The 23,079-nt window shown below is 44.2% G+C and overlaps 1 protein-coding gene across 4 annotated transcripts in view; it reads right to left on the bottom strand.

The window, feature by feature from the left end:
• bcas3 (BCAS3 microtubule associated cell migration factor) overlaps positions 1–23,079 on the bottom strand; it is an 891,691-nt gene that overhangs the window by 528,599 nt on the left and 340,013 nt on the right. For all 4 annotated transcript variants that reach the window (XM_080210581.1, XM_080210584.1, XM_080210583.1 and 1 more), the window contains exon 15: positions 9,490–9,754. In XM_080210581.1, the coding sequence (XP_080066707.1) occupies positions 9,490–9,754 (265 nt within the window). The remainder of the gene's footprint in view (positions 1–9,489; positions 9,755–23,079) is intronic.

The raw sequence follows: 23,079 nt of genomic DNA, 5'->3' as shown, positions 1-23,079 counted from the left end.
CAAAGCAGAAAGTGAAAGTAAGAGTTGTTAGGCCTCTGGGAGGAGTGGATCACTGCATTGGGGGCTGGGGTATTAAAGACCCATCTGGAATCAGTATTACTAAAAAGTGAAGAGGAATGCACAGCTGAGACATGTTAGGAGCATCCTGATAACTACAGAGGCAATTTTCAGTGTAATAGCGCATTCATGCGAGCTGGATGCTGATGCGTTCCAATCATTGACCTTCCTGCAACTAAGCACAGCACCAATGGTGCTAATTTCCCAGTGTCACAATGAATCCAAAAATAAGTGGACACCAGGACAAATAGTAGACAAATAGATTCCGGTTGATCAAACTTGTTTATGAAATTCAAATGGCCTTTCTGTATTTTTCTCTCACATCTGGTTCCTCCCACCCTCCAGACATAAACCTTGCTGGGGTGGCCGGTTTTCTTGGGCAGCAGCACGGCCTGGGTGTTGGGCATGACGCTGCCCTTGGCGATGGTCACCCCTCCCAGCAACTTGTTGTCGCAGACAGCCAGCTGCAGGTGGAGGGGGGATGTAGTTTTCTTTGAATTTTGTCTCTGCAGCCCACAGGGAGAGGTTGTTAGTGTCTTTTCAGGGATAAAGAGCTGCCAGTTTCAGTGAGGTGCCAGATTGCTTCTTTAGTTCATGGGTCACTGTGATGACTTCAGCCAGGCTAACGAGGTTGGCTTGCTCCTGATCAGTCCTAATTGATGGTTAAATTGGGGAACCTGATGTTCCCTATTTAAAGTAGGTGTGTCAGACTTCCAGCCACATTCAGCAGGGAGCAACTGGAGAGCTGGTTGAGTACAAATGCATAGTGTAAATAAAGTAATTTGGTGATGGGACTTTTGCCTCCGTGGAGTTATTACAGTCACAGACTGACATAGTTTCAGCATTTTAAAGTATATCTGTCCAGTTTTTAAAATTTTAGAAACAGTCATGAGGATAACGATATCAATTTTATTAAAATATATAGCATGACATCTTAGTCCCTTCACAAGTCAGATACAGCAAGAGAGCATTTGGAGACTGATGCTCAGTCATGTCTTTCTTTCAATGTTTCCGCAGAGACAAAACTTTCAGGAAGATGGAGGGTGTATTTAATGCATTGTCACATGCAGACAAGAGGAAAGGCTGAAAAGGGTGTTATAGTGGTGCCAGGCTTGTTAAAGAGAGAAGCTTTACTTTGATGAGCAAGGAGCAGCAGGGACCCCTCCAGTCCCAGAGAATGAGGCTCACAGAAACATTGCACATTGGCTCCTCTGAAGACCCAGGGCATACAGAAGATGGATTTTTGTTCTGCAGATGAACGAGAGATAACGTTGTTAACGGCTCTGCATGTCGAGGGCTTTGGTGAGCCACATCTGCCACATAGGTAGCAGAGATCATAACATGATTGAATTTTACATTGAGTTTGAGGGAGAAAAACTGTACTTTAAACTTAAATAAAGGCAATCATGATGGCATGGAAGTAGCTAATGTGAACTGGCAAATGTGGTTAAGGGATAGGTCAACAGAGTTGCAATTGTAGACTTTTAAAGGGATATTTCAGGATACACAGAGCAGATACATTCCAAGCGTAAGAAAGCTTCCAAAGTGAGGACACATCAAATGTGGTTAACTAAAAATGTTAAATGTTAAAGAAAAAGCATATAATTGTCCAAAGGCAGCAAGTCAGAAAATTGGACAGAATATAAAAACAGTAATAAGCAACAAAAATGTTGACAAGGAGGGAGAAAAAATTGGAGTACTAGAGAAGGATGGCTAGAAATAGAAAGACAATTAGAAAAAGTTCCAAAGATATTTAAATAAGAGTTAAACACGTGGTGTTGGTCCTATGGAAACCGAGTCTGGGAATGAATAATGGGAAGTAAGGAGATGGCAAATGAATTTAATGAGTATTTTGTGTCAGTCTTCACTATATAGGATACAAGTAATCCTTCGTCGCTATGTTTCTGTTGCTATAGAAATAACTATAAATCAGGAAATTGAAAGGTGAAAGGAACTCAAGAAAATTCCAATTACCACAGAAGTAAGTGGTTTTAAGCAAATCGCTGGCCTGACAAATCCCTGGCGTGTAATGGACTTTGTCCTTGGATCTTGAAAGAAGTAGCCAGTAAGATGGCTGATGAGTTAGTTTTAATTTGCTAAAGCTCCATAGATTTGGAGAAGGTTCCATAATAGCAAATATAACTACTCTATTCAAAAAGAGAGGAGACAGAAATCAGGAAACTGCAGGCCAGTTAGCCTCATATTTGTCACTGGGAAAATGTTAGAAGCTATTGTTAAAGATGTTATAGCAGGACACTTGAAAAATATTCAAGGTAATCAGACAGAGTTAAATGGGTTTTGTAAAAGGGAAATCATGTTAAACCAAGTTATTGGAGTTCTTGGCAGAAGGGCAGAAGTCACATGTGATTTGGATAAAGGGAAACCGGTGGATGTTCTGTCCTTAAGATTTCCAGGAGGCATTTGATAAAGTGCCACAGCAATGATTATTCCAGAAAATAAAAGCTCATGGTATAGGGGGTAACATATTGACATGGATGGAAGATTGACTAGCTGACATTAAACAGAAGGTAGCCAATGAATGGCCAGGATGTAAAAAGTGGTGTGCCAATGGAATCAAAAATTGGATACAAAATTGGCTTGATGACAGAAACCAGAAGGTGGTTGTAGAGGGTTGTTTTTGAAACTGGAGGCCAGTAACCAGCGGTGTGTCTCAGGAATCCGTGCTGGGTCCACTGTTACTTGTCATTTATATTAATGATTTGGATGAGAATATAGGAGGCATGGTTAGTAAGTTTGCAGATGACATCAAGATTGGTGGCTTAGCGGAAAGTGAAGAAGGTTATCTCGGATTGCAATGGGATCTTGATCAATTGGGCCAGTGGGCTGTTGAATGGCAGATGGAGATTTATAAAATAATGAGGGGCATAGATCAGCTAGATAGTCGACATCTTTTCCCAAAGGTAAGGGAGTCTAAAACTAGAGGGCGTAGGTTTAACGTTTTAAGATCCTGAAGGCTCTTGATAGGATAAGTGTGGAGACTGCATTTTCTCTTTTAGGACAAACTCGAACTCCGGATTCCAGTTTAGAAATAAAGGTGGGGGGGGCACCCGGTAAGATCGCAAAAGAGCCAAGAAATTGGATTCTTGCTCAATTTCTTGCATCTCGCGATCTTACTGGTACTACTTAAGATAGCATTTAAATATTACAAGTGATCCCAGGACAGAACCATCCTGGCTTACTTGCCTCTGCAGCCTCGTAGGTGGAGGTTCTCTCCAGCGAGAATCACATACGGTCCCCATGAACAGAGACCAGACATGATGGCCTTGCCAGTAGAACCAAAGGTCATTGAGCTCACCCCCTACCCTGGGAGCTCTGGGGTGGGGGTTGCCCCTTGGGCAGTGCCAGCCTGGCACCTTGGCACTGCCCACTGGACACTGCCAATAGTGCAGGGTCTGAGGAAGTGGGCCCTGAGGGGACAGGACCAGACTGACGCAGGTGACCATTGTGCACTCTGCAACAGCAATCGATGGGGAGATGGGGGACTGCTGCTGCTTTGCAACAGCGATTGGGAGAGGGGGGAAGTTGGAAATTGTTCCGTTTGCGGGGGGTGGGTGGCAACTGGCTGTGGAAGACAGCTGTAGCTGGGAGAGGCAGTGACATGTTTCTGAGCTCTCAGAACACTGCAATCTGCACAAGTACAATTGTGCCCTCTGCTGCTATCAGACAAATTTTGGGTGATTTAGGCCCTGCCCACTCCCCTTGCTGGCAGAGTCCAAGTTCAGATTCGGTTGGATTATTAAGTTGCCCAAAAAAGGTGCAGATTTTTCCCATTTTCACGCTCGTTCGGGACTTAGAATTTATTTGGTAAGATTGCCACATGGTCATTTATTTAAGACTTTGATTTGATTTGATTTATTATTGGCACATGTGTTGGGATAGTGAAAAGTACTGTTTCTTGAGTGCCATATAGGCAAAACATGCCACTCACAGAGTACATAGGGGAGAAGGAAAGGATAAGGTGCACAGATGAGAAGAATTCTTTCCTGTCAGTGTCAAAAGTCTTTGGAACTCTGTTCCTCAAAAGGCAGTGGAAACATAGTCTTTGTATCTTTTTAACGCAGAGGTAGCTAGATTCTTGATTAACAAGGGTTATCTCAAAACATTTCATCACTTTCAAACATAATGAACATTGTTATATAAGCAACCATTCTACACAAAGCACAAACCTACAAACAGCAATGGAGTGACTGAGGACTTAACTTCTTTATGGGGTGGCCAAGTAATGTTCTGAGATTCTCAATGTCCACCTGAACATGGACCCAGAGGCTCAGTTTAACATTTTAGCTTAAGGACAGCACTTCTGACAGTACAGCACTCCCTCAGTACGGCATTGGAGCATGAGCTTTAATGATGCCTTCAAATCCTGGATTGTGGTTTACACTCTCAGCTTCTGACAGAGGTAAGAGAGCTACCCACCGAGCTAAGCTGAAACCGCGAAAATTCTTCAAAGGAAAAACAAGACGGCTTTTGGAGAGGGCCTTGTTACAGTCTGGAGAGTCAGGCTGGCCCTTTTTGAAGTGGAATGAAGAAGATTGCGCAATTCAGAATAAAGCACAGCTAGAATATTACAATGTATGACCTTGCAGCTCCCTCCTTACATATCCATCAAAGCAACAAACAGTGGCATTTTTTTCAGCACCCGCCTTGTTCCACTGTAAATTTGCTTTTGTATTTAATCCCAGGAGCCCACACACACAGTAGCAAGTGCCAACTTCAGACACTGCATCTCCTTACTTGACACTATGAGGTCAATTATATTTTCAGTGTGATAACATTAGCATGTATTCGCTAACCCTACAGGAAGTAGATGTCGTTTCAGTGCATTGTGCTTGTGCTCACAGTACGAGCAGGATCTAAGCCAGGGGTCAGCAATTGTGTGCCGATATCATAATTAGTGCACTTCGTCACCCGCCTATTGACTTACAAAAATACAACGGGGTGTGTTAACAGATAAAATACAAAGGAACCCAAACAAAGTTTGTGTTGGCTTGTTAGACTATGCAGGAAGTATCTCCTTATCAGCTGTGAATTAAGAGTTTTCCTTAGTTCGTGTTTCTATAAGGGGCCACACGCGGCCGGGGGAGTAGGCAACTGCAAATCCAGACTGAACGTCCACTGTAAGATCCGAAACACGCCCTGATAAAGATTTCAACGTCAGATATTTAAACAAGGCTATGCCTTGCACAGGAAAAAGGACAAACAAGCAGGAATTTAAATGTTTTTCAAGAGGGGCCGTGAGACACAGTACAGCTTCTGAAGTTCATAAGTAAGATAACACAACCAAAACTGGGTGAATGTTCATTGGGTTCATACACAAAGATCAATTAGCCTGTTTGGTATTATGAAATAAAACCAACAACAAATGAAAAGATAGGCAATTAAATACCAAACAAACAGAAAAACATTGTAAAATATTCTGTATTAGGCATCTCATTTTAGAACAGAATATGTATATAGATCACAAGGTGAGTCCTAATGAAGACCAATTAGCCAAAACTACCAACTTATGGCATTTCTCAAAGAATGGAATTCAACAGTGCGCCCATTTCAGAAATAGGATTCAAGTGTGTTGTTTCAGCCTCCATTGATTACATTCCTAATTGAACTTTGTGGGCAGCACTGTTGTACCGTGGTTAGCGCTATTGCCTCACAACGTCAGGGACCAAGGTTCAATTCCCAGCTTTGGTCACTGTCTGCGTGGAGTCTGCACGTTCTACCCATGCTGTATGGATTTCCTCCGTGTGCTCTGATATCCTCCTTCAGTGCAAAAGACATGCTGGTTAAGTGCATTGCCCATGCTGATTTCTCCCTCAGAGTACCCAAACAGGCGTCACAGTGTGCCGACTAAGGGATTTTCACAGTAACTTCATTGCAGTGTTAATGTAAGTCTACTTGTGACAGTAATAAATAAACTTTAAACTTAAATCCTGAGTACTCTCAATTTAAATAGCAACTTGAATTCTAATTCAGGAATTAAAACTGTTCCAGTTTAAAATCTGATGGTTGTAAGTGATTGAATTCCAGCTCAGCAACAGATCCAACAACATGCGTGGTTCCTAGTCCAGGGTGCCTCGATTTAAAAATTTTCATTCATTTTCAAAATCCCCCATGGCTTCATCTGTCCCTATCTCGGTAACGTCTCCAGCCCTACAAACCTTTAAGATATCCAATTCTGGCCTCTTATGCATTCCTCGTGTTTTCTCAACCATTGAAATCTTCATTCTCTTTGGGCTGCCTGGGCCTAAGCTCTGGAATCCCCTTGCTCGGTCTCCCCAATTCTTTCCCCTCTTTTCCGAGACTCCTTGAAACCTTCCTCTTTAACCAAGCTTTGACCCTAACATCTCCTCACGCAGCCCATTGTCAAATTGTCACTAATTACACTCCTGGCTAAGAGCCAAACAGTCAGGGGGCAATTCTCCAAAACAATTTTAAGTGTGGAATTCACATAAAAACTGGAGTAAATCACGCAATTCTTTTCTCAGTGGGAGTTTAAAAATGAATCTCCCACACTCTGTGCACTACAGAGTGCATGAGCATAAATCCCATTGAAAAGCAGTGAGCAGGGCCTATTCCCACTGGAGAGGATGGCAGCAACACACTGGGTGGGCCACAGCGCATGCGCCGATTTGTTAGTACCAGAATTGGCGCATGCGCAGTGGCCCCTGTCTGCCGGCCTCCCAATTCATGGCCAGCTTGATCGTTGGCCAGCCCTATGATCGCTGGCCCTCCATTCTCCTCCCCCACAGCATGATCACTGGCCACTCAACCATGCTAGGGCCCAGCCTCACTGCGCCCCCGCTCCCCCCCCCCCCCCGCAGCTCGACTTGATTATTCCCCACCCTCCTCCATCAGCAGTCCCGACCCTCCAGCAATCCGGACCCACCCCCCGAATTCCCCCGCCCCACCCCAATGACCAACCCCGATTGCTGGCCTCCCTCCCTCTGTCACTCAGCCCAATTGCAGAGTGGTAGCGAGAACCCCCCACCCACTGATGTCCCTCCAGAGACTATGCCCCCATTAGGAACCGTGCTCCTGGAACTGCCCCATGCCCAGTGGGCAGTGCCAAGATGTCCCTTGGGCACTGGCACTTTGCTTGGGTGGGCAGTGCTGGGGACCCAGGCCGGCACTGCCAAGGTGCCAATGCCCATCCTCACTGCCCAACCCTCTGGGGGGGCCTTGGTTGCCCCCCTTAGCTGCCAGCTGCCCAAAAGTGGGCAGCTACTATCAACCCCACTGGAGTGAAATACCACAGGTCGGGGGAGAAATGTTAGTGGGCCTGGAGACTTCAGTCCTGGACTCGCTCATTAAGTTAAGGTACATTTAAGTTAGAAGCTGCACCTCTAATGCACCTCCACACCTATTTCCGGTGTGAAGCTGGCGGTGCCAGAAATCCGGCACTGGGACAGTCCCTTAGGCCCAGGCACCCAGTGTGGATCACGCTAATCAAGCGGCACTTAAATCTCCTGGCCCGCTGTGCTAAAAAAAATCAGCGCAGTAGGATGGGAGAATCACCTCCCCCCACCCCATCTTAAATAATGCTGACATAATGGAATACTGCATTAACATGTTAACAGCATAGCAATGTTACAGATACCACCTACATATTACTGTGTGCAAGCCCTTTGCCTTCCTCTAAGCAATGCGTTGAATGCAAGGAATTCTAATTCTTACTTGAGTGTTATGTACCACATTCTGCCACCAGGGTAAGGTCCGTACTTTATTCATATGGGGCCTCACTTCCACAGGAAGAATGATCAAGTGTTGCTCCTTGTGGCATCTCGGCCTTTGGCTAAGATGCAAATGAGATCAAGTCTTGGAGGCGGTGCAGTGCCTACTCCAATCAGCTTGGATCATGTAGATCAAGCCCAAGACAGGAGGTGAGAGCCCTGTTTTGTCAGCTTGGATCATAAGAACATAAGAAATAGGAGCAGGAGTAGGCCATCTAGCCCTTTGAGCCTGCCCCGCCATTCAATAAGATCATGGCTGATCTGTCGTGGCTCAGTTCCACTTTCCCGCCCTCTCCCCATAACCCTTAATCCCCTCTGTTATCAAAAACCCATCAACCCGCGTCTTAAAAATATTTAGCGAGGCAGCCTCCACCACTTCAACGGGCAGAGAATTCCAGAGATTCACCACCCTTTGAGTGAAGAAGTTCCTCCTCAACTCCGTTCTAAACCGCCCCCCCTTTATCTTGAGGCTGTGCTCCCAAGTCCTACTGTCTGAATGTCTCACTTGTTGAGACTCTGAATTGGATTTGATTTGATTGAATTGGATTAAAATTTAAAAAAAAGTGTTGCTCCTTGCAAACACAGCAGTTGTCGATTGCTTTGTACATATAAACACTCCAGATTGGCAGACATATAGGATCACTTTTATAGTGCCCTGGAAGGGTCTGATAGCAAGGAAATAATGCTGTGGTAATCTTGCTGTTATAGCAAGAGCTACCTCTCTTTAAGATATTGTTTGCAGGCCACCCTGCAGCAGATGGTACAATTGTGCGATAGCTTTTCTTGTAAACGAGGGCAGTGAAAGCAAATCTCCAAATGGCGCAGCTATGAGTGGAGGGTTATAAAAACACAAGTCCTAAAGTATTAACAGGTGTGCAGAAATTACTTGTTTCGTAAATCATGTCGGGTGATTAAAAACCTCAGAAGCTACCCGTCTGCATCACTTTGAACAGCATGGTTTAAATGAAGGTTGGATGAAGAATGAACGGAGCTGTCTGGACATCAGCAAATGCCTGTAGGGCCGAATGGCCTGTTTCTGTGCAGTAAATACAATGTAAAAAAAAATACAGTGTAAACTAAACATGCAGCAGCAACCAAGAATAATGGGAGAAATTACTAGCAGGGAAAAATGTGGAAAGAATTGCATGGAACATAATGTGCCAAAAACTAGTGCCAAGTAATTGAAGATATATATGTAGAACAATAGTCTCCCTGTAGCTCAGCTCCCGGGATTATCGATGTGCCTATTCTATATGGGAAAGAGCCTCACCTGAAGTTGTGAAATTGTAATTTAAATAAAGGTTCCATGGCAGTGAGGTTCACACTCACCCACAGCAAAGTCTCCTTCTGGTCCCAGAAATAACACATTGCAAAAAGCCCTGTTGTTCTGGTTTGCATGATCTCAAGTTAACTCAGCAACATCTTACATTAGCAAATAACTTATAGGCGAGAAAAATGTGGACCCAGTAAACTATCACCCACAGAGAGTACAAAGCTTAACACATTTCATCTGTTATCAGAAGTATTTGTTCGCCAGCCAATTGTGCTTTGGAAATGTCTGCTTAGTGTGGATCTGATAGTAAAGGTATGAAGCAGACCTGGAACTGACAGGCTGATTGTTAAGAAAGGATTACCGCAGCTTTAATGTAATCTCTTGATTTCAGGAAAAACAGCTGATACTCACTGTGAAGTGGTGACCCGGAGGGGCTGCTTGAGAGACCAGCCACTGGACTGCAGCGCCCGCCTTGCTTGGTTGACAGCTCCTGTTCAATGTCTTCCAGCCCAGCACTCTTCTGGAATCGACTCATGCGATTTACCACGCGAGGAGACATGTGCGTTCGCACAGAGGGCTGTCCGCCATAAGGGTTTACTGGAAACACATGTGAAGTCCCCCGGAGTGTGCTGATTACCACCCAGCGACAATCCTGACTGAAGCAGATGTCTTGCACCTAGAACACAATGACAGAAATACAGACTCACAGTATTGTGGTTGATTCTTCCCTGCTCTCTTAAACAGCTGAGCAGGCCGCTCAAGTGATTACAGAAACCTGGATAAAGAATAAAACCAGGCAATGGGGTGCGAAAAACGACAAACTCAGCCCTGTTGATCCTGCAGGACTTCCAGACTGACATCTGCAGGATTCTGCCAAAATTGGGACAGCTGTCCCACAAACTAGTCAAACAACAGCCTGACACGGTCATACTCAAGGATTCATACCTACAATGTCCTTGACACCAACATCACCATCCTTGGGGATGTTGTGTCCCACTGGCTGGACAGACCCACCAGACAAGATAGCACAGTAGTATACAATCAGGAGAGCATGGCCTTGGGAGTCCTCAGTGTGACAGTGGGCCTCGTGAAATGTCATGGCATCAGGTGAAACATGGGCAAGGAGTTTGGACATTCTCTCCATTTCTGCATGGGTTTCCTCTGGTGCTCTGGTTTCCTCCCACACTCCAAAGCTGTGCGGGTCAGGTGGATTGGCCATGGTAAATTGCCCCTTAATGTCAGGGGGACTAGCTAGGGTAAATGCATAGGGTTATGGGGATAGGGCCCTGGGTAGGATTGTGGTCAGTGCAGACTTGATGGGCCGAATGGCCTCCTTTTGCACTGTGGGATTTAAGATAACCAGCACACCCACCCTAATCCCCACACAGCTGATGAATCCTTGTTGACCAGAACTTGGAAGAGCAGTGAGAATGGCAAGAGCACAGAATGTACTCTGGGTAGGGGAGTTTTCAATGACTGGGGGAGTCTGTTGGCAGGCAAAGGGACGTCTTGTAAGTGCAAGGCTTTCAAAAGTCTGTAATGAGGGTTCAGGATTAGCACATTCCTTTTAGAGTGAAGGGCAAGGCTGATAGAAATAGGGAATGCTGGATGACTCAGCATATTGAGGCCCTGATCAAAAAGATGAAGGAGGCCTATGATATGCATAGGCAGCTAGGATCAAGCAGATCCCATGAGGAGTACGGAGGCTGTCGGAGTAAAGAGAGAAATCAGGAGGGCAAAAAGGGGACATGAGATTGCTTTGGCAGTTAAGGCCAAGGAGAATCCAAAGAGCTTCCACATATACATAAAGGGCACAAGAGTAACTAGGGAGAGAATAGGGTCTCTTAAGGATAAACAAGGTCATCAATGTGTGGATCCACAAGAGATGGATAAGATCCTAACTGAATATTTCTCATCAGTATTTACTATTGAGAAAGGCGTGGATGTTTGGGAACTTGGGGAAATAAATAGTGATGGCTTGAGGAGTGTGCATATTGCACAGAGAGTGCTGGAAGTCTTAAAACACATCAAGGTAGATAAATCTCTGGGACATGATGTAGTATATCCCAGGATGTTGTGGAAGGTTCAGGAGGAAATTGCAGGTCCCTTAGCAGAGATATTTGAATCATCAACAGCTATAGGTGAGGTGCCAGAAGATTGCAGTGTGGCAAATGTTGTGCCTTCGTTTAAGAAGACATGCAGGGAAAAACCTGGGAACCATAGGCCGGTGATCCTAACATCAGCAGTGATTAAGTTGTTAGAAGGTATTCTGAGAGACAGGATCTACAGGCATTTAGAGAGGCAAGGACTGATTAGGAACAGTCAGCATGGCTTTGTGAATGGAAATGTTTCGAGTCCAGATGACCTTTGTCAAAGCTGGTTTGACAAAGGGTGATCTGGACTCGAAATGTTAGCTCTTTTCTCTCCTTACAGATGCTGCCAGACCTGCTGAGGTTTTCTAGGATGTGGAGATGTTGACATTGGACTGGGGTAAGCACGCTAAGAAGTCTCACAACACCAGGTTAAAGCCCAACTTTAACTTAGACTTTAACCTGGTGTTTTGAGACTTCTTATTGAGGTTTTCCAGGACAAAGCAGCCTATTTGATTGGCACCCATCCACCACCTTAAACATTCAATCCCTCCACCATTGATGCATAATGGCAACAGTATACACCATCTGCAAGATACACTGCAGGAACTGACTAAGGCTCCTTTGACAATATTACCTACACCCATGGCCTCTACAACCCAGGAGGACAAGGAAATAGATATATGAGAACACCACCCTCAATTTCCCCTCTAAGACATGCATCATCCTGACTTGGAACTACATTGTTAATCCTTCATTGTTACTGGGTCAAAATCCTGAACCCTCTCTAACAGCGCAGTGGGTGTACCTACACTAGAGAGACAGCAGCAGTTCAAGAAGATGATTCATCACCACCTTTTCAAGGGCAATTAGGGATAGACAATAAATGCTGGCCTTGCCAGCAATGTCCACATTTTGTGAAATAATAATTTTTGAAAAGGTAATGGAATACTGTGTGAATGGAAGTCACAGGCAGCATTGTCACATAATCCCAAATCATCTCAAGACCGATGCATGGAGTCCTTTTACTGAAAATATACGGCTGGTGGAGCCTTGTCCATCAAGAGATAGTAGGTGAGCTACTTCTCTCTGTGAAATAACTTTCCATATGGACATAAAACGCACTGGAACGTCTTTTGGTTGTGAAAGGGGCTCTATAAATACACTTTCCTTTCTCTTTTCACTGTACGAGTTGAAATGAGAAACCTGGGACTTGATCTTGCCGCCCGTTCACACCATGTTCCCGCTGCAGTGAAGATGGGGAACTTGATGACAAGCCAAATCTCTGTTCACTGCGGTGGGATGGGAAAATCCCACTTCTTAACTTCTTAAAGGCAGCCTGTCTTTAAAGGGGAACTGCACAGGTTACACTAGCTGCTGGAACTAGTTGCATGGGAAAATCCCACTGGCGTGAACGGTTGGAAAATTCTGGCTTTCGTAACTCCTGTAAAGAAGTATGGTAGGAAATAAGAAGTAAAATGCAATGAGTGACAGCCCCCAAAACAAGTGATGCATCAGACGGCAGATTCCGTGATAAACATCTTGTGGCAGTGAGTTTAAAGCCTTTTGAGGCTGAAACTGTCCAATGCAGCTGCATCCACATGCCGTGACGTCTCAGCCCATTTGTCAGGCAGCAAAGGGAGTTCCAAATCTTTGCCGAAGATTGGAGAGCCAAGAAAAATACTGTACCTTCACGACACCTGACTTGATGTGCAAGAGGAAATGATAGCCTAGTAGTGTTATTGCTGGACTATTAATCCAGAAACTCAGCTAATATTCTAGTAACCCAGATTCAAATCCCACCACGGCAGATGCTGGATTTGGAATTCAAATAGAAAAAAGTCTGGAATTAAGAATCTACTGATGACCATGAAACCATTGTCGATTGTTGGAAAAACCTATCTGGTTCACTAATCTCTTTCAGAAAGGAAATCTGCTGTTCTTACCTGGTCTGGCCTACATGTGATCCAGAGCCACAGTTATATCCAATCTCAATTGCCCTCAGGCAATTAAGGATGGGCAATAAATGCTGGCCAGCCAGTGATGTCCATGTCCCAAAAATGAATAAATAGAAGTTACACTTCAATGTGCTATCAACTGTGCAGTAGCCAGGCATCAAGCCTCAACAATACTTAAAAGCACCTACAGGATACCTTGGTTGGCTGTATTTCCCAACGCAGAGCTCGTATTAAACATTTCATGTGTGATGTTTATACAGAATCCGGATCTTAGTGCCATATGCATGATTCAAAGAATGAATCTAGGAGCAGAACCTTCATAAAGCTGGTTTTCAAGCACAGGGCTCACAATGTTCAATTACTCCGCACTCAGTTAAGTCGATGTTGGCACATACACCAACTTTTACTACCTGCTTATCAACATAATTGCAGCACGCAGACCAGCACCAAATATGTTACTGAATGGCTGCATGAAAAGCAAGAATCTTTAAGACTTGAATAGCAGGTTAGTTGTAAAGACTCTCATTCTAATCAATAATCCGTAAACTGTGTGCTGTTATATGGTCTGTCTGAGGCCAGAACTCTCCATTCACCTGACAAAGCGGTAAACCCCAAAAGCTTGTGAGTTTACTATCAAATAAATTGGTTGGACTTTAACCCGGTGTTGTGAGACTTCTTACTGTGTTTACCCCAGTCCAATGCCGGCATCTCCACATCATGGAAACATCACCCAGCTCTTCCTTTCCGCCTCCATCTCTAAGGTCTTCAGCATTACAACAAGGAACCTCAGAGCCCTCTATCTTGTTTTACTCTATCCTTAACATTCCAAAACCAATGGACTGGACAAACCCGAATCCTTGCTTGCTCCAAAACCCAAATTCCAAATCCAATTCAATCCAATTCAAGGTCCCTACAAGAGAGACAAACAAGATCCAAGCTGACAAGCTAAGGCATTGCACCCAACCTTGGGCTTGATCTGACGCTTGATCCTGACCAGGCCTGTTGCTATATTTGTAGTCTCCTTCCTTCCAGAAACACTTCCTGAGACTAGTTCCAGCAGCTAGTGTAGTCTGTGCAATTACCCTTTGAAGACAGGCTGCCTCTAAGAAGTGCAGGCTCGCGGTACCACATGCATGCTCCAAGGCGGCCTTCACGACACACGACAGCGCAGTCACTGAGCAGAGACTGATAGCCAAGTTCCGCACACATGAGGACGGTCTCAATGGGATCTTGGGTTCATGTCGCACTGTTTGTAACCGCCATGACTTGCCTGGGTTTGCAAAACCTCACTAACAGTACTGTCTGAAGACAATACACATCTCTTTAACCTATGCCTAATGCTCTTTCCACTCACATTGTCTGCATCCTTAAGACTTGAATAGCAGATTAGTTGTAAAGACTTGCACTCTAATCAGTAATCTGTAAACTGTGTGTGCTGTTATATGCTCTGTCTGAGGCCAGAACTGTCCATTCACCTGACGAAGGGGCAAACCCCGAAAGCTTGTGAGTTTACTATCTTATAGGGGGGATCTTATAGAGACGTATAAGATAATGAAGGGGATGGATAGGGTAGAGGTAGAGAGATTTTCCTGCTCAGAAAGGACAGCAGGACTAGAGGACACAGCCTCAAGATAAGGGGGGGCAGTTTAGAACAGAGTTGAGGAGGAACTTCTTCACTCAAAGGGTGGTGAATCTCTGGAATTCTCTGCCCGTTGAAGTGTTGGAGGCTACCTCGCTAAATATATTTAAGACACGGGTAGATAGGTTTTTGGTAGGCAAGGGAATTAAGGGTTTGGGGAAAAAGCGGGAAAGTGGAACTGAGCCACTACAGATCAGCCATGATCTTATTGAATGGCGGGGCAGTCGCGAAGGGCTAGATCGCCTACTCCTGCTCCTATTTCTTATGTTCTTAAATAAATTGGTTGGACTTTAACCTGGTGTTGTGAGACTTCTTACTGATGTTTCCACACCAGGAAAGCAAATGGTCAGGGAGGTGAATTCCTGGAGTTTGGCCTCAAATGGATGATCAAGGTCAACAAATGCATTTTCAAATGACATATCCTACCAACTGAACAACAAACCTCTCATGCCACCCAAAGCAGTATAACCCCATTGGCAATCAGGATTCATGCCTAACATTCAAATGATCTATCTCACCCTCATACACACACCAATGTGATTCAAGAAATTAACAGCACGCTGCTATGCAGGTTGACTTGAATTTTCCAATCTGCTCCCAATGCCCAGAGTGAGTGGGAAACAGTGCGGCTCTTGGGAGCCACTTCAATGAGGTTTAGTGCCCTTCCCAGCCTGCCTTGTTTCAGCTGCAGCTATGTGACACCATGTGGAAAGTTCCCCACCACAATGGTGGCCTGACATTTTTTAAAATTTAAATTTGGAAATATTGGACCAAGGGTCCCACTCAGGCAATTGTATCTTTCTATAGGAGGGCCTTCCATCATACCACCCACTTTGTGAGTCTGCACACTGTCCTGAATTGGAAGTACATTTGAGGGGTCAGTTAGCTCAGTTAATTAGATGGCTAGTGTGTGATGTACAATGGCTCAATCCTTGTACTAGCTGCGGTAGTTTAGTGAGGCCTGCTTCTTCACCTTGCTCTTGTCTCTCTCTAATGGAGAGAGGTGCCTCAAGTGCTTTGTATAATATTGCTAATTACCATACCGGATTTCTTATCCTCCGGCCATTAATTGGCTACTTCAGAGAAAATCACGGGTGAGCTTCTGACTCCCATTTGGGCCTAATGGTGGGGCTTGGTAGCCCACACGGTAGATCCTGCCCAAAGGTACTGTAAGTTGTGGAATGAAGGGAACCTGGGATGGAGGTAAGGTGTGGGAACATCATTAATTGTTTACCAGCAACTCTGTACAAATGGCCACACATTAGATATTTGGCTACTTGTTAGGCCGTTAGCCTATTTCCAACACTTAATGAATTTCATTAACAAATCCATCCTGGGAGTGTTGCTCAAATAGAACACTTTTCATTGTCAAACTGTATAATTTCTATCCTCTAGAAAGCAAGGACTGCAGCTCAGCATAGGGCAAAGTACATCATTCAGTGATATACCCGCACAATGGAATCTTACACTCAGCAGCTTCAATTTGTTCCCCATTCTAGAGTACACCACACTTTTTCCCATGAATAACATGGATCCTTTCCAGGTGATCAGGTCAATAATATGAATGAAAGAACTTCTGTGTGGCCCCGGTGGCACAGTGATTAGCACTGCTGCCTCACAGTGCCAGGGACCCGGATTCGATTCCTGGCTTAGGTCACTGTCTGTTCGGAGTCTGCACATTCCTACCATGTCTGTGGGTTTCCTCTTACACTCCAAAGATGTGTGGGACATTTACGTTGATTGGCTGGGCTAAATTGCCCCTCGGTGTCGGGGGTTAGTAGAGTAAATAAGTAGGACTGGGGGATAGAGCTGGGTGGGATTGTGGTTTATGGGCTGAATAGCCTCCTTCTGCAATGTAGGGATTCTATGATCCTACAGATCTCTGGAATGTAGATTTGATTAGTAGGAATGCATCACACAACATCCATTCTCAACAGTGATATAAGGGTGGCATGGTAGCAAAGTGGTTAGCACTGTTACCTCACAGGATCAAGGACCTGGGTTCAATTCTGGCCTAGGATCACTGAATGGGTGGAGTTTGCACATTTTCTCTGTGTCAGAATGGGTTTCCTCTGGGTGCTCCAGTTTCCTTCCACAGTGCAAAGATGTGCAGGTTAGATTGATTAGCCATGCTAAATTGCTCCGCAGTGTCAGGAGGGTTAGCAGGGTGAATGAGTGGGGTTATGGGCTTTGGGTGGAATTGTTGTCAGTGCAGGCTCAATAGGCTGAATGGCTTCCTTCTATCCTGTAGGGATTCTAACCTATGGAACATCATTTGACCCCAGTCTTTAAACACAAAAAACTGGTGGAAATCATTCCCATCAATTGAATTGTGTATGCAAGCTAATTAACGAAGCAGAACAGTGAAGGCTATCTCGGGAATAGTGGCACCTTAGTGGCTCTGAAAAAGAGAAAGCTCGAGAGGACCGTATGGAGGTTTGACAGATTATTAAATGGTTGCATGGGGTGAATGTGGAGAAACAAAAGCAACTCCATCCCTTTGCCTATCATTGACAGTTGCGTCTTTAGCTGTCCTGGTTCCCTGCTCAGTGCTTCCTTCCCTCAGTAATTCTCCTCTTTCCCTTCCTTTACAACATTTCTTGAACCCTACCTCTTGGGCACCAATTTTTTGATTGCACATCTGTGAAATACTTTGGGATGTTTCTCTACAGTAAAGGTGAGAGAGAAATACCAGTTGTTGGGATCATTCGTGGTGATGGCGTTTCTCCAAATTTCAGAAGAACTCAGAGTGCTCAACATGTTCTGCCAAGTTAACCTCATCTATCAGCACATCATTTGTTGGCGCCAGGAGTTGGATTTGTCGCGGAGGAGAATAAAGGTGGCATTGATGTGCAATGTAACATCACGAATGCACAATGGATTCTATGGTATTCCTGGGAGTTGTACTGGAATCAAGACAATGGAAATCCACAGTAAGGCTACCATTTTGGATGGGGCTAATTTCTAAGGGCACAGTAAAGAGCAAAACTGCATATTCCATGCTGTTTCTCCTTCTGCATTTTTCCTCTCAAGTTCAGAATATGGCAGCTGATTCCATGATGCTTCAGTATGTTGCACAACCGACTTTTTCATGCATATGAATATCTTGTAAGTACTGGCAGCTTAGTCATCATGATGGGCATTGTCCGCTGAGTTCAAGCCTTCATCTACCCAACATCTATCCAACCATCTTACGCACATTTTTATACTTTCCTGTGTGGTTCATTAGATTTCAATCAGGGCCAAGAATTTGATCTGATTTTTCTAAGGCCAATTGTCAACATCCTAATAATGGTTAACTCAGCTCAGGATTCCAATCCTCAACAATCTCAGGATTATCTTGGAGCCTCTAGGAATTAATGATCAATCTCCAGGACATTTCTTCAAGCAACACCCAGGAGAAAAATTATGGGTGTCAAAAATCATTTTTTTATTTTTCTGGTGGAGATTTTGGGTGGCCAATGCCAGTTTGAGGGATGGGGGGGGGAGTGGTTGTTGTTACAGACAGTATGTCCTGTGGTGACAGTTCCAACAATAAGTCCAACCAGAAGTGGCTACCCTAAATTCAGCACAAACCAGGCATCAAACCTGGTCCTGCTGAATGTCTCCATGCTCCACCTAGGCAGTGATTTCACCTACTATGCCATTTGGAGAACTTCCAATGTGTTTCTGTTATCACAACTGTCACCAGAACGATACAAATACAGAATTGAAACTCAAGTTTACAGAGTTGCAGTAGTATGGTATTAGCAGCAGTCTACCATCAATCAGAAACCTTTTGGCTCACTTGCAGCCTATACTGGTACAGGGTTCCCCTTTAATTCAGATCAGCCATAAGGCTGTAATCAATCTGAATTACTCAGGGGTGGGGAAGGGTGAGATGGGGGGCTGCAATGGCTGAAAAGCTCTGTGTAAACAGTCTTCAAATGTAAAGAGAGAGACAGACAGGGATCAGATTAACGGTGACATGTCGCTGCACTGAATGACTTGATCAAAGAGTCAGTCACTCAGCTATGAGGCATGGCCAAGCACTCACTTCGGTCTGGGTCTCAATACAGTCCCTACTTAACTAACAGACAGCCGTGATAAAAATCTCAACAAAAATTCCAGTCATGCACAGTGGACAAAAAAAAACTGTATTCACTGTCATATGCATTTAAATCTGTGCCCGCAAGGTCTGCAAAAGAAAGACATTTTAATCAGTTACCTCTGACAGATACTTGGCGGTGTGATTGTCACATTACTATGAATGCCATATTCAGCGGATGGGGGAGTGGGCACCCTTGCCTACACTTCTGAGTCACAGGGACACATTCAAACCAGCTAGCTCCCTGAAAAGTGAAAAGGTTTACAGCTTTCCCAATCAGCTCCAGTAATAATGATCTGTGCTGTCTGCAATTCAATGGAAGCCTTACTCTCTCCAGCAACGATGGGGAAAAGTATGAGATATTCTCAGTGGCTGCCCCATGGTTATTTGTATGCTTAGCCTCAATACAAGAGTTGGTTGATTTTTCTTTTCATTTTATCAGAGCATCATCACATCCCTGAACAAAAGAACATATGTAGCTCAGACGTTTTATGCACCCAGTCAACTGAACTTGACATCTTATTTAGACTGAGTGGCGTAAAAAGTCAATGGATACAAGGTTAAATAGTATCTGTGTTTGTGACTGGAGTATACAATGCAGGAGTTCTATTCTAATTTTCACAAACTGTGGTATGTGAGAATATAAGGTGAGCTCCTCCAATATACGGAAACAGTGGGGTATTTGAGTAGACAAACAGCAATCCAATTATATATATAAATGGTAGTATATGCAGAGAAATCCCACTATGATATACATAAGCTATGGTATTTGAATACATACAGTGGATCCCATTAATGTATGCAGACTGATATTTGAGCATATACAGATCTATTATCATATATACAAACTGCTTTTCTCTGCATCATCGAGTTTACTGAGCCACCTCGCTTAATACATCACCAGGGATGAAGACAATAGGAGACAGTGGGAGTTAAATAAATGCTCAGTTCTCTGTTAAATTACACTGTAGGGTAAAAATAGAATTTGTTTCTTTCTTTTCTCATGGAAGATAATGTTTTTTATTTTTTTTCTATGGGAGTTCAATGTCTGAATCACGAAAGACTGACAGGCTTAGTGGAAATATAAATTGTGAAGCAATGCATACATATATACATATGTTTGTATATTCAGGTCGATGGTATTTTTCATGCTGTGCTTGGACTTTGATCAAAGGTATCTTTTAGATGTGACCCGTCCGATACACAGTATGCTTTAATGACCCCAAATCCATTCAATAACCTATTGCCTCGCAACACCAGACTCTTCTGGTATGCCAGACTCTTCACTGTCTCACATACATTCAACAGGGATAGGTCACCAGCTCACAGAAGCCCACATAAAGCCATTCACACAATAATAAACAGATTACATTTATATGGCACTGTTCATAGTAAAACATCCCAAAGCGAACACTTGTCACTGGATAAAAGCAAATTTCTGCAGAAGTTGAATCTGAAACCAAAAGGGAAAATGCTGGAAAATCTCAGCAGATCTGGCAGCATCTGTAAGGAGAGAAAAGAGCTGACGTTTCGAGTCCAGATGACCCTTTATCAAAGCTCAAGCTTTGACCTGCTGAGATTTTCCAGCATTTTCTCTTGTGGGAACAACTGCCATTGGTGGTTAAAATCAGGGATACGCAAAAGGCCAGAATTGGAGGAGTGCAGTGATCTCAAACAATTGTAAGGTAGGAGGAAGCTACAGAGAGAGAGGGAGGGCCAAGGCAATACAGGAATTTGAAAACAATGAGGAATAACAGCCAGAAGAACAGACCTCACACCACCAGCAGAACTAGAAAGACAGAATGAAGAACAGATCACTATTAAAGTAAAAGATGTTAGGGCCAGACATTTGAAAGCCTTCACTGATACAGAGTAGAACAAGGCAACAAAGGTATTCAAATGTCAAGATATGTACATGGAAATTAATTCCTGCAGGCATGAAGCCAATGGAAGTTGGTAGGAACCAGGTGATGAGAGTGTGAGACTTTGAGCAGGTTGGAAACATTGTGACCATAACACATTCTCTCTTTGAATCTCTCTCTTGCTACTCTTTCCCCACTTTTGTAACTATCCCTCTTGTTTTCCTTTTTCCCAGTACATGCTACATTCATTCCCTCTTCGACTGCCTGTCTTCAGTGACTCCAGTTCAGTTAGTGAGTTCAGTGAGTTCAACTGAGAAGGCCATCTCTGGAGTGGTTCTTCACCCTGCTAACTAAAAGAACTATCTCTGAAGAGAATTCTCCAGCTATCTAACAACCAAATACCAAATCAGACAGCGCTTATAGACAGCGGACAACTATTGATGAACTCCAAATCTTTTCCAAGCCATCAGATCTGGTTGTATATAGTTTTTTGAGAGTGATTAAGATTTGTTATTACTTTTTAGTACTGAATGGTCCTTGTCTTTATTTGAACAGCTTTCAATCAAACCATTTTTAATTAAAATGTTACTGATTTAGTTAAAGTTCCTGGTTGATTGAGTAAAATAACTTGTTAATTATTCATTTATAGCAAGTGTGAGGTCTTTACGTTAATGAACCTCTAAACATTAATGTAAAACAGTTAACATCTTCCCAAACACTTCTACCAGATTACAAAGCGAGGTAAAGGGGGGTAACCTCTATGTTGTAATAATTTTAAAATTCACATCCTCACTTCCAATGGCCTCACCTGCTCCCTATCTCAGTAATTTCCTCCAGCCCCCTCCAAAATCTCTACAGTTCTCCAATTCTGGCCTTTTGCGCATCTCTGATTTTCATTGTTCTACCATTGGCCTTCAGCTGCCTTGGTCCCAAGCTCTGGAATTCCCTCCCGAAACATTTCAATCTCTCATAGAACATAGAACACTACAGCACAAACAGGCTGTTCGGCCCACGAGTTGCGCCGATCACATCAGCACCTACCAATCCATAGACTTATCTATAACCCCCAATCCCATTAAATCCCATATACTCATCCAGAAGTCTTTTAAAAGACCCCAGCGAGTTCGCCTCCACCACCACTGATGGCAGCCGATTCCATTCACTCACCACCCTCTGAGTCAAAAACTTACCCCGAACATCACTTCTGTACTTTCCTCCCCGCACCTTAAATCTGTGTCCTCTCATAGCGACCATTTCAGCCCGGGGAAATAGCCTCTGAGAATCCACCCTATCTATTCCTCTCAACATTTTATGAACTTCTATCAGGTCGCCTCTCAACCTTCGTCTCTCCAGGGAAAAGAGTCCCAGCTCCCTCAACCTAACTCCATAAGGCATGCCTCCCAGTCCAGGCAACATCCTTGTAAATCTCCTCTGTACCCTTTCAATAGCTTCTATGTCCTTCCTATAGTGAGGCGACCAGAACTGTGCACAGTACTCCAAGTGAGGCCTGACAAGGGTCTTATAAAGTTGCAGCATTACCTCCTGATTCCTAAATGCAATCCCTCGATTAATGAAGGCCAGTACACCATACGCCTTCTTGACCACCTCCTCCACCTGCGAGGCCGATTTAAGAGTCCTGTGGACCCGGGCCCCACGATCCTTCTGCTCTTCAACACTACTAAGACTCCTGCCCTTGATAGTGTACTCGTTCATCCCGTTGGTTCTGCCAAAATGGACGACTACACATTTATCTGCGTTGAAGTCCATCTGCCACTTCTCCGCCCAGTCCTGCATCCTATTTATGTCCTGCTGCAACTTTTGACATCCTTCCAGGCCATCCACAACACCACCGACCTTCGTGTCATCAGTGAACTTACTAACCCATCCCTCCACTTCCTCATCTAGGTCATTTATGAAAATGACAAACAGCAAGGGTCCTAGAACAGATCCCTGGGGCACTCCACTGGTGACTGACCTCCATGCAGAAAAAGACCCATCCACAACCACTCTCTGCCTTCTGCAGGCAAACCAGTTCTGGATCCACAGGGCCAAAGCCCCTTGGATCCCATGCCCTCTCACCTTCTCAAGAAGTCTTGCATGGGGGACCTTATCAAACACCTTGCTGAAGTCCATGTACACCATGTCCACTGCACTTCCTTCGTCAATGTGTTCAGTCACATTTTCGAAGAACTCAACTAGGCTCGTAAGGCATGACCTGCCCTTGACAAAACCATGCTGACTATTTCTGATCATGTCAAACCTCTCCAAATGCTCGTAAATCTTGTCCCTCAGAAGCCTCTCCATCAGCTTACCAACCACTGAAGTCAGACTCACTGGTTGGTAATTTCCCGGGCTATCTCTGTTC

The sequence above is a fragment of the Carcharhinus amblyrhynchos genome, chromosome 23, assembly GCF_965287045.1.
Source record: "Carcharhinus amblyrhynchos chromosome 23, sCarAmb.v2.hapA, whole genome shotgun sequence".
In the NCBI taxonomy this organism is placed as follows: domain Eukaryota; kingdom Metazoa; phylum Chordata; class Chondrichthyes; order Carcharhiniformes; family Carcharhinidae; genus Carcharhinus; species Carcharhinus amblyrhynchos.
This window is presented reverse-complemented; position numbering and strand designations above follow the sequence as displayed.